We start from the raw sequence: 12,527 nt of genomic DNA, 5'->3' as shown, positions 1-12,527 counted from the left end.
CGCCCCTCAGTAAAGTTGATGTTTTACTTAAGTTGAAACGTCAATTTATGTTCAAAAAGTGCTATAGTACACAAAATTGCATGGAAATGTGATATTAATGCAGTATATTAATAAAATTCAATGAAATAATCACATTCACTTTGATTTACATTTACATAATATGAAGAAATAGCTATTCAGGATAACAACGGCTTTACTTTGAAATGAAAGAAAGTAAAGGATAAGTGTGATATTGGCAAATCCAGCAAATGTTGCCTAAAGAAAGGCAAACAAAAAAAACTGTATTTATACAAATGTAGACAAATTGGTCAGCCAAAGTACTAATGTAAATTAGAATAACAACAAAATAACAGAACGCTAATCCGATCCTGATATCTAGAAAATAATTTGGTAAATGACCTTTTGAGACGCATTTCCTTATATTCCAGTATCAGGAGTCTGTTGTGCAGAAATTTATAGCATAAACACCATATGCAGGATATGAACTTATTGTGCTTCATGCATAAGGTTAATAAGGTTAATATTAAATAATATTATGGTCGTATCTTTTATCATATATCTTGGTGTTATGTTTTAAAGACACAACACTTATATTAACGATGAATGCATTCATATCAAAAAGTGTAAAAGGCTTGGTAATAAAGAATGTCTTTCGATTCATAACAATAAAAAATAATCCTGCAAGATAACACTCAAGAAAAGAATCATGCAAAATGTAATTCATGGTTGAACGCATTTTTGATCTGCTGTTAAATATGTTATGCTAAAAATAAATGAACACGTATAACGGTATAACTCTGTATATGACACTGAAATGCAACAGAAACTGTTGGATTTTCAATGTGGAATAGTACCTAAGAGCAGACGGATTAAAATGAGTAATTTAACATTTCATCGTATAGAACTATAAAGCAACTAAATAACAAAAATAAAAACGAGTAGCATTCTTTGTGGTGTATCACGTATTACAGAATATACATGATTCTTACAGAGACTACTACTCAACAATAATTGACATCGTGAATGGAGATCAATCAAGAAACATTTGTTCAATTCAGATAACTGGGTTCCCAGACAGCATTCCTACGTTGGGCCAACGTTGGTTCAACGGAGTCGTTTACGTTTGGCCAAAGTAGGGTACACAATGTTGGCCCAACGTTGTAAGTGCAAAGAGAGCCAACGGAGGCAAACAATAGTTGGGCCAACGTTGGCCAGACGTAATGCCGACACTGACCCAACGAATCCCCAATGTTGGCCCAACATAAGCCCAACGTTAACCCAACCATATGGTCAGACGATTGGATTCCTTCAGATATTAGAAAAATAATTTATTAAGTATTTCCTGGTCATGTCGCAAAGTGCTGATGCTGTGCACTCGTTAAGGGTTATTGCTCACATTTCCCCTCAATTTATCATATAAGTTCTTTACAGTAAGAATATACCAATGACAAGCTGATCGTAGTTTACTAGAGTAGAAAAAGAAAATCTATTATAAAATTGGCAGATACTACGAGCATTGGTATACTAATTATTGAAAATTTGCAATTTTTCGCATTGAATAGACATATGATAATACCTGTCACCGTTTTTTGTTTAGGGTGAATTTACATTGAAAATATGTATACATTTGTTCAATATGAAAGACAATTATTGTTTGTAAAAGGTGTATTATGCTCTCAGTTACAAAGCTGCCTAAGGGGGAGATAATCATATACACTGTTGTTATCATAAATAAGATTTGGTTATTCATAATAATTATGTTATGTTATTAAGTTCTAGATATTAAATGCGAATACTTGTTGCATGAATATTAAACATGCAGTTAAGAGAACTTGAGAAAAGAGCTAACAATAGTTTTTGAAAGAAGAAAAAATATATTAATAAATACGTATATTTTGGTGTTTCATCGTTGTGCCAACGTTTGCCCAACTTAGTATCGCAGTTTAGTATTTTGGTGTTTCAACGTTTGGCCAACGTTGACCCAACTTAGTATCGCAGTTTAGTATTTTGGTGTTTCAACGTTTGCCTAACGTTTGCCCAACTTAGTATCGCAGTTTAGATGCAACCCAATATTTGCTTTTATACATCCGGATTTGTATTCTAGTTTTACTATCTTGACCCCGACATACATTTTTGCATCAAAAATACTATTAATTCTTTTTTTGACATGCTTGTAACCAAAGTCGTTTCGACTCGTTGGTTCAATGTTGGTTCAGTGTTGGCTCACAATTGGCTCTTGGTTGGACAAATGTAGAATAATGCAAATTATGTAATCATGGTTTTGATTTAAAAATCAAAATTTAATAATTCTCTTACACAGAATATGCTTCTAAAACAAGTTTTTAAAGAGAACATAAAATGAAATGGTTGTTCAAACATAATAGGGCCAACGTTGGGCCAACGTAAAACCTTTATTTAAATGTCGTGTTTAATCATTTGGTTGTCACGTAAAAACCATTATGGTTAAAAATAAATCAAGAAAGAAATATTCCAAAAACTACGGACTACTACGTTGGGCCAACGTTGTCTTGCCAACGCTAACCAAAATCCAACGATCCAACCATCAGCCGACGTTGGCCCAACGGAGGCATGCTGCCTGGGTTATGTGAGATAAACAAGTTAAATACTCCTGTCTGAATAGCTATAAATAGCATGTTGTACTATTTTAGGTACATCCCAAACCTTCCATTAAGATGTCGATATGAACTATGCTTAAACTCATCCTTGCTGTAATGACCTATGTTTCCCACAATCATTGAATATTACAAATGTGAATGACTTATTTTGGAAAAAAATAAACTAAAAAAAATGTTGACTTGAATCCCGGCTTTACACACACATATCAAGTGTCAAATGTTACCTACACAAATGTGTAATAATTATTCATAAGTTTTATTCGTGTTTATATTTATCTTGTTTCAGTCTCCAAAATGTTTACTTTAAGAAGTTAGAGGTTCTAGCAAACATTAAAAGCAAATGATTTAAAATTCCGATTTTTATGATTTTATTATTGGATTGGAATTATTAGTTATCTTAAGACACAGGTCATCATTTTACTATATATTCCAGTGTATCAAGTAAACATTATATGAGTGTAAATTGGTTATAATAAAAAATACTTGCGTGTGATTAAGGAGAGATAATAAATAAGTTACAAATCGTTTTATTTTATTCCTAGTTTCAGGAATTTCATATATCTATAAAAAAAAAAAAAAAAAAAAAAAAAAAAAAAAAAAAAAAAAAAAAAAAAAAAAAAAAACACTGCCCTTAGTGATCCCTTCTAATAATGGATACCAAATGTTAATGCTAAAATATTAAGATATGAGAAATTATTAAAGGAGAAAGCAAATAATTTTACATCATCGATTCAATTGAGAATTCCATAATTGTATGGTTAAAAATTAGTATCGTTCTTATGGATAAAACATTGGGATCCGACAAAACGTACGTACACTTTTTGTACTTTCAAACAGAAGGGTCAGTTGCATATAGCAAGAAATAAGCATACTAATTCTATCGGTACAAATTATATTATTTTTTTTTTATGTAAACGGCTGTTGTAACACCAATCATAGTTACACGTTTGCTTCCTCATGGATGCATGTATCTTTCATCTATATATGGAAATAATTATTATTTGTTTCCTTGAATTGAAAATGCACCAAAATACTTCAGTCAACTGCAGGGAATGCATCGATAGCTTTAAAATATGAACGTGATTATCCTTTTTGCAGTTTTCAGTGATTTTTTCATTTGTCATACAGGTAAATGGATAAGTTGAATGCTATTCATTATATTCTGCAACAGCATCGATACACGTTGTGCATAGACTTAATCCACACAATGAAAATGCATACAAAACCTTATTACATAATGCATTTCTGAATTGTGTTTGTTACAAAATATTACGGAAACGATAATTGTACTTTCAATTTTATTCATTTGTAAGATCAAAGACAAACGTGAAGTAAACAAACCAGCCACATGTTAACCCTACGTTTTGAATTAAACTTTGTCTTAATTCATCTTGTTAATTTTAATAGCCTAAACTTTATACATTTACATTATTTACATCTGCAGTACAAGCTTAATTTCAATAACAGACACAGTTTTATTCAAATTACAGTAAAAGCACACTTTTTTTTTCGTCATTCATCTGTTAAAATATCATAATTTCAGAAAGTTTAGTTATTCTTAAAGGAAGAAAAGATGTCAGGAAAGACCGCACAGAGTTTCTGTTTTTCAACTGTACAGTTTCAAGTAACCCAATAAGCCCTTACGCTGAGTTCTTAGTGAACAACATTTCAATTGCTAGTGCTTCGTATAATAGAAACAACAACACATGCGCTTTTCTTCATTCGGAAAGAAATTGTGAAGATTTGTGTAAATGCCAATCGGATGGTAAAACCTATATCTGGACATATCCTGTTCCGAGTTCTAAAACTTCAATTTATTTCTCCTGTCATATTTTTGAACAACATTATTCACCGGAGAAGGCGTTCGTTTGGTACAATGGAAGAGGTATGTTCAGTGAAAAATCAACAGTTTTTTTTTTAATATAATATTTCTTTTTATTCTTCATCTATGTCTGTCAGTACTGATTAACACAGATAGAGAGCAAGGGGCTTTAATGATGTCGTAACCTGTTACCATAGTAAAATGTCGATTGTAATAGAGTGATATGCATATGCATATGCATATTCATATTTGCAACGAGCATAATTTTATAAAATGGTGGAAAAGGATAATACAAAAGGAAAGTCCGTATATAAAAATGCAATGTCAAGGTAAAAAATAATATAAAGCATCAAGTTTGACGCCGAAAGACATTCGTACCATCCATTAATAGTCATCTATATACTGCAGGTGTGTGCCAAAATATTTTATTTTCAAAATGACATTTGCATAGCTGTAGTCATTCTTGTTAAATAATCTTGCAAAACAATCAGCTAAATATTCAATGCGCAATCCCAACTAAAAATAAAATTATAGTGTTTTTTTTGTTTTTTGTTTTTGTTTTTTTTTTAATTATGAATTTGTAAATTGTCTTGATTAAATATGTTTACGTTTACTTTATGCCACTCAGCAAAAGTGCATTTGGAGTTAAAGATCTTTTTATAGAAATCAATATTTATTTATATTCAATATATCGGTAATTTATAATTAAATATAAACAATAATTTGACTATTCAGATCTGTCACCTATTTACTAGCCTAGAATATTGAACATTTTAATTTTTGTTTAGATTTTGTTGATAAAAAAGACGATAGAAAGATAGTTCCTGCGTGGAGCAGGACGACGACAACAAGGAACGGTAAATAGATAGTAGTATATTTTATGTTTAAGCATCATTATCAAATACGAATTAAAAAAAATAATAAGAATGTATATTGATAAAGAAATCGTGAACGAACATACAATATTTGCACACCTCCTGACGCGTGTAACATTCCTATCAGACTGTGTTTCGTGTACATAGTGTTCGGGGGATTGAAAACCTTACACGCTTCAAGAGGTGGTTTACCTTCCCATTTATTTCTTCATTGGTTAATGTCGTAAGTTGTCTGCTTCTACATTGAACAGCTGGCTGTGCGGCTACATCATATCTGTAATTACTTGTGGAATAGTTGTCTCAATGCTGTCTAAAAATAGAATAAAAATATGCTTGGCTGTTAATACATACTTCACTATATAAGACGTTTGATCACTTTTTTCAAAGGATTGGGAAACGGAAGAAAGGAACAACAAAAACAAAAACAAACAACCAGTATGAAAACAGGTAATATAACTTTTTTCTCTAAATATAAAGGAAACCATAATAATGGGTCCTAATAATAAGTTTCAAACGATTGAGGGAAATTTGTCATCATTATTATGCATAATGTTATCAGGGTAATGAACATTTTGCTCAATATATATCACTATATAACCTTTCGACGTGTTCCTAATTGTATGTATTCTCAAATACTGGATGCATTTGATTTATAATTACAAAATGTATTAAGTTGTCAAATCATATGACCCCGTCATTCTTTGCAGTATAATGTGTGTTAAAGGCTTCAATATTACCATGCGTATAATGTTTGCGACGCAATTGCAAGTGTAGACAATATTAATGTATATGAAACAGGTGAAAGCACAGTTGAGAAAATCTTTATGAACCCATTATCAACATCAAATATCATGAACGACGACGTAGACAGTTTCTCAGGTACATATCATTATACATAGAAATACCATCATCGTTGAATACAGCTAGCTGGTTAAACTCAATCACTAAATTACTTCTTGTCCTAAATAATCAGGTCCTCATATTCTTTAGCCCTATTCCCATTCCCCCATAACCCAATTGTAAAACTTATCAATGGATGAGATGTGTAATAATTTCAGTGTTGAGTTAAGTTTTTGTTTAATACATCCCTAAACACTATTTTAGTTACTTTATGTCCTTTGTTGTGTTTGTTTTCTTTGTCTGGTCTTTGTCCCTGGATTACATTTTTTGATTTCCGGTAAAATCTTGTTTCACTTGAATACTCTTTAACATTTCACTCATAATGACTAACCTGCGATTATTTATGCACCGTGACTAGCTCGACTTTGAAAATCATGTTAATCCCATCCTGGTGTACGGTTTGATTTATAAAAAAAATTGTATCAACATTAAGCATTTAATACAAATTATTGTGCTAAAAACAATTCAACACAACGCTGTAGAGTTGGTCGGTTTTGTAGTGGAGTAAATTTTTAAACCTATTTTATTCGATATGATTCTAATGTTATCCTCTGCAAACTACAAACAAATGATGATATATTGTGAAATATTAAAACGACAGCAACTTAAGTTGACCATTTAAATTCGTGTTGTGATTTTGAGCGAAGTTATACCGTATAAACATTTGATATGGCGAATAAAGTTTGAAGTATAAATTTATGCGCAGATAAATTATATTGGTATAAATGATAAACAGAATTTTTTTTTTATGTTTTTTTTTCTTTCTTTCACAAGATAAAATCCCCCTATTTCATGTTGGTTTTTGGAATAAAAAAATTAGTGTTTTGTATTATTGTATTATACTCTTTGAAATAACCCGCTTAACAATTTTTACCCCAACATTAAATTTTCTGATTAAACAATGTAAACAATTATGTTGCTATTTGCAGTTGAAACAACAACCAAAGCTATCATTTCAACACTACAGAGAACATCAACTATAGCCATAAACATCAAGAGAAAAGATGAAAACATTGGTAATTGGGATATAAGACCACAACGGAAGTTTAACGTAAAAGATCAACAAACTTAATCACAATATGTGACAAAATTAAATAGTGTGGTTTTCTATATTATTTGCAATATTTTATAACAAGGCATTAAGTGAATATTTTTGTAAGACTCGGGCAAAATTGAAAAAAAAGAAACATGCATGTTAAAAAGCTATCTGAAAATATAAGATCACTCAAGAATGCTTTCTCCTTTTGAAAGGCCATTATTTGATATCTGCATCACTGGATTAGCTCAAAAATATTTCAATAGATTGTTATAACAATGAAATTTTTGAAATAGTTTCATACCCTCAAAATACTCATTTTAGATCATTTCAATGAAATTTTAACTCAATTTACCATAGTAATATCGAAGATCATTGGGTAAAAAAAAATATGCGACTTTATTTCAACAGATGAGTAAATTCGTAAATGGTATTTTTTAATATGCATTAGAAATCACCGAAAACAAACCAACAAAACTCATAACAGAGAACGACTTGCCAATCTCCAGTACAACTGAAGGACGCAGCATCCATACCACTGATAATGAACTGTGTATGTATACTATATGGTGAAATAGATTATTGTAAACTAAAGATTTAGAATTTTAAAATTAAACATAATGATACATGTTAAATTACTTATATGCATACAATTCATAGATCATCAATGACAAGCGATTTATGTAATGTTTTCAACTAGATCTCACAAGATTTGCCAAATTTTGGGAGAAAAAAAAATCGGCAAATGTTACCTTATCATCATTTGGCGAGGCGCCCAAAATTAAATATTTTGTACATTTCTTCCTATTAGAAAGGACAAACTGAACATTAAGGGATGTGTGCAATCAGTGTTTCATGTCTGGATTAAGAATTTAAAACGGCATTAAAACGACCCAACATAACAACTTGTGACATTGTCGTTCTAAATGTTTGATAAATTCTTATATTTCAGCTCCACAGCATTGGTTTTACTATGGACCTTTGATCGGAGTTGGGTTGTTTTGCATAGTTCTATTTGCATGCAATATCATTGTAAACTACAAATGTCGAAATGGTGGACGTGAAAGTATTCAACATAAAGGCGGGAGACCTCAACAAGCACATATTACAACCTCTCACTTGATTGAATCTATATCGACTCATTCCAAAAGCGAAGATAACGATTACGAAAGCATAGGTGAAATAGTTGAGAGGGTTTCAAATGACGACGGAAACAGGTCGCAAAGTTCAAATTACTTAGACGTCATCGATAGAACAAGCGACACTACACCTTACCAGGTTTTTTCATCATTCCCTGATGAAGATAAACATGGATACTGTGTGATTGAAAACCAAACATATTCCAATACATACAATGAAAACGAGCCCAACAAAAAGTCTACAAAAGATTTGTCAACGTCCAGTGGAAGTTCAAACTCGGTTTCATCTTGCCCTTCAGAAAATCAAAATGAATATGTAGATATTCTATCATGGAACAACAGAAATCATGGAAGTGATTTCCGTAATCATGATATTGAAGTATTCACGGTTTTGTCGTCATCCAATGAGTCACTTCCAAGTGTGAACAGCTAAACCAACAATCAAAGAAAACGTATTGACAAATTATAAATAAGACTGATATAATATGCATGCCAGAGTTTTGAAAGAATTTGTTTATCCCGAGAAATAATGCATTTATAAGTCGGTTATATCTTTTTGTTGGAAACAGTCAATCTTTAATATATACGACAATAAATGATTGCTAAAATCTATAAACAGTGCTTCAATATCACATTTAAAAATTAGCTCGAAATAACTTAAAGTCTAATCAATATAACAGCAAATAGAATAAAACATTTTTTTATGTGAAAATAGATACTACTTTTGAACCATGAATCGAATTGTTGTTTCCCTTAAGTATATCGCATATTTAAAGACTATGCTTGTCTTTCAGCAAATATTCTCTGAGAGTTATGATGACAAATCGTACTTGTCCTTTATAAAAATAATTAAATAATTTTAGTACATTTTACATACCACAGCTTTTGTTCGTTTCAATTAAATAGTGTATTGTCCAGCATTTGTGAAACTTCAGATAAACGTTGTGTAAAGATTAACAGTCTCACATCCTACCTAAAAGTTTACAACCCACAAACACGCACAACAGTTGACTACATTAATGCACATTTGTACATCTGGTAACAGTTTATGGACCTGAACCTGTTCGATAAGTTTATAAAAGGAAGAAAGAACAGAAAACGTGTTTAGCTTAGTCATAAAAAATCACTAATGCTGACTTTTGAAATGTTTTTTGCTACATGAATTTGGTGGATCATATGTTGTTGTTCTTTAAATTTAGTGACAATTTGATTGCAAACCGCTGTACTTTACATTTACAAATTTATCAGTGTGTATACATTTGTTATACTTATGAAATCGCATGTGTATTTTACAGAATAAATCGATTCCGATATATCTTTAGCCAACACCGTAGTATAATCATGCCGATATGATTTATGTTATATAATACTCCGAATCAATCACAACTTCATGTAGGCACTGTTAAGAAACAGTCAATACTTGACTAAAGATATAGCCGTGTGATAACATTAACATACGAAACGTTAACCTCGGGAACCATGACATGATAAGTAGTACAAATTAACATGGTACTGGGAGAACGACTGCATAAAAAAATTAAAAAACAAAACAAAACAAAAACACGGAAATCAAAGATACGTTGATATTTGTCAGGGCGACTTACAGGATATCAATAATCCGGGCAATAAGGCAGGTCACCATAAACGATACATAAACATATAACTATACCTCCTTAGAAATACTAGATACAATGTTTTTTTTTTTAAATTGCAAAACCTAGATTATCCATGATTTTTTCCCCTACAATGATTAACATTTTTGACAATCAATTATGAGCATATAAATTACAAAAATGAGGCGCAACGCAATTGAGATTCAATTGAACTTCAATTATTAAAAAATAACAGATAAAATTTAATTTTTAAAAGCATTAAACAAACGTGCCTTTTTTAAATGTAAACATAAACACTTCCTGATTTTATTTATTGTTTTTGCAATATAGGACGACGGAAAACGGATGATGCAATATACATTTATGGCGTCAAAAACACTTTGCTACACATGATATTTCCTCATCTATTTTTTGCATTTCTAAAATATCCTGTGATGCACAAGTCAAAAACAACAATGGTAAGTATAAGTACATAGTAAATGAATTATGTTATTTTGTCACGTCGCATCTGTACGTGTGTTTTTAAAAACAAAATTCATAATCTTTCTGGGGTTTGTTGACATTCTTGTAAGAAGATTACGACCAAAATAATTAACCTGGGCCGAGGGAACTTTTCATTTACTCGAAAATACATATTCCTTTTTTTAAGCGGGATGGTAATCAAGACCGATTTGATCGAATTCCGTTCATTGTATTATTACAACTCAATTTATTGTCGCAAAGAAAACATAGAAGTACATGTAATCTAAAAGACAATAAGAAAATGAACTGAACATCGGGAAATTAGTGGACAAAACACTGCAAGGAGTACAAAAAATACACACAAAACAAAGATCATTGGTTCATTATCAATTGCAACCGGAGGGGATGCGTCGATGATATTATTCTATTATATTTCAATGTAATGTAACTTGTTGCTAATTTTAATTAACAATAATTCATTGTTTTGTCACAGATCACGATACCTTATCAGATGATACCTGTGCTCTTAATTTTTACATTACTATCCAAATTGCAAGGTATGTAAAGTTAGAATTGAGAAGCCGGCTAGCACAATACATCGTGAAAACCAAGACATTCAAGAATATTTGAATAAATCTACTATTTCGGTCTAAATTACGAAAAATTAGTGTAATATCAATCAATAGAGTAGGGTGTTGGTACTCAAGGGTAAATTTCAAAGTCCTTATAAAGCAACAAATTCAGTTTAGTCGAATACGAAATTCGGAAAGATCTATACAATTTCATTTCTCCCACAATTTAAAAAAAAAACGATGTGTGAAATTAATAGTAAGAGTAAGGTACAACATCCATGAAACACTGTCTGAAAGTGACAACGCAGAGGCTTTGAAGAATGATTTTCACGAACATTTCATACGCTAACATGCAATATAGAGTTCGATTAATAAATGTTTTTAATTTCTCCATTCTGTCTTTTTTTCTTGTTTTTGTTTATCTTTTTTCTGTTTCCCATAATTGGGAATGTCATTAATTTCACCTTTAAGTTGACTTATTAAATATATACATTTAATCTTTATGCCCCTTTTAAGTGTATTATACCCAACGAAATAACAAAATACATTGATACAAATGTTATGCTTTCTAGGCGTTTTAATGTGTGAAAAAGATGTTTGTTTGACCTGGGAAGTTATGAACAACAATCTGATGCTAACATGCACAGTTCCAGATCTTCTTTATCGAATATCTATTGACGATCCTTCTGGTATCACTATAGCACAGTGTATTCCAGCATTGACATGCCTTACCTCAGAAGTAAAAGGTTTAGATTCCCCACAATTAAGAAGCAGACTTGTCGTTACATTATCTATCAATGATAATGACACAAACAAATGGACTGGACTTTGGACTTGTCGTCATGGATCAAGTGGTAAATTTGCTGAAATAGCTGTATCATTGAATATAAATGAACAGACAGGTACATGTTACATTCTGAAATCAAATTAGACTTTAATTAAGAATTGCATTACGCTGTTTTTATGAAAGAAAGTTATTGTGCTCTTATTTGTAGCATTGAAAGAAAAACAGCATTTTATTGTATAATGGCACGGATGTCTTGATCGAGATTGGTTGGAAACAGTATTGGTCTAAATCAAACAGAGTTTGACAGATAGGTTTTTAATTATTGTTATTTCAACCATAATAAACAAATTTTAGACTTCAAAATCGGTCAAAATTCGAACTCATCTAAATAAATAGGGAAACGGTGATAGATAATTATAGTACAAAGAACGTTTACTTAAGATGAATATATCTGAATTGTTATTATTATTTCAGTTTTGTTTTTGTTTTGTTTTGTTCCAATTTTCATATACATATGCTTCGGACTGTGTTTACTTAACAAGTTTTCTCTTAAAACTACTGGTATTTTGTATTTTAAAATATCTCTAATTTCTCGTCAACATAATAGTAATAATGAGTCTATTTAATAATTAAATTATCACTTAAAATATACTTTTAAAGTGATATTTGATCTCTGTATGATATA

At 30.9% G+C, this 12,527-nt stretch overlaps 2 protein-coding genes across 3 annotated transcripts; both read left to right on the top strand.

Moving 5' to 3' along the window:
• Positions 1-3,649: 3,649 nt before the first annotated feature.
• Positions 3,650-9,232, top strand: LOC148610350 (uncharacterized). Of its 2 annotated transcripts, none has more exons than XM_088542849.1 (8): positions 3,650-3,764; positions 4,180-4,521; positions 5,247-5,315; positions 5,721-5,780; positions 6,132-6,212; positions 7,163-7,249; positions 7,721-7,822; positions 8,222-9,232. In XM_088542849.1, exons 1-8 carry the CDS (start codon positions 3,710-3,712, stop codon positions 8,839-8,841), a joined length of 1,416 nt encoding a protein of 471 aa, XP_088398975.1. In that variant the 5' UTR covers positions 3,650-3,709; the 3' UTR covers positions 8,842-9,232. The 2 variants fall into 2 exon arrangements, with proteins under 2 accessions (XP_088398975.1, XP_088398976.1); XM_088542850.1 differs by having other exon boundaries at positions 3,670-3,764; positions 4,201-4,521.
• A 1,124-nt stretch (positions 9,233-10,356) lies between these two features.
• Positions 10,357-12,114, top strand: LOC148610349 (uncharacterized). Its single transcript, XM_088540928.1, has 3 exons — positions 10,357-10,479; positions 10,977-11,040; positions 11,628-12,114. The coding sequence occupies exons 1-3, from the start codon at positions 10,411-10,413 to the stop codon at positions 11,984-11,986; spliced, it is 492 nt and encodes a 163-aa protein (XP_088397054.1). The 5' UTR covers positions 10,357-10,410; the 3' UTR covers positions 11,987-12,114.
• Positions 12,115-12,527: the final 413 nt, after the last annotated feature.

The sequence above is a fragment of the Perna viridis genome, chromosome 8 (genome assembly GCF_037379345.1).
Source record: "Perna viridis isolate PV_CMFRI_1.1 ecotype Kerala chromosome 8, ASM3737934v1, whole genome shotgun sequence".
NCBI classification, from domain to species: domain Eukaryota; kingdom Metazoa; phylum Mollusca; class Bivalvia; order Mytilida; family Mytilidae; genus Perna; species Perna viridis.
This window is presented reverse-complemented; position numbering and strand designations above follow the sequence as displayed.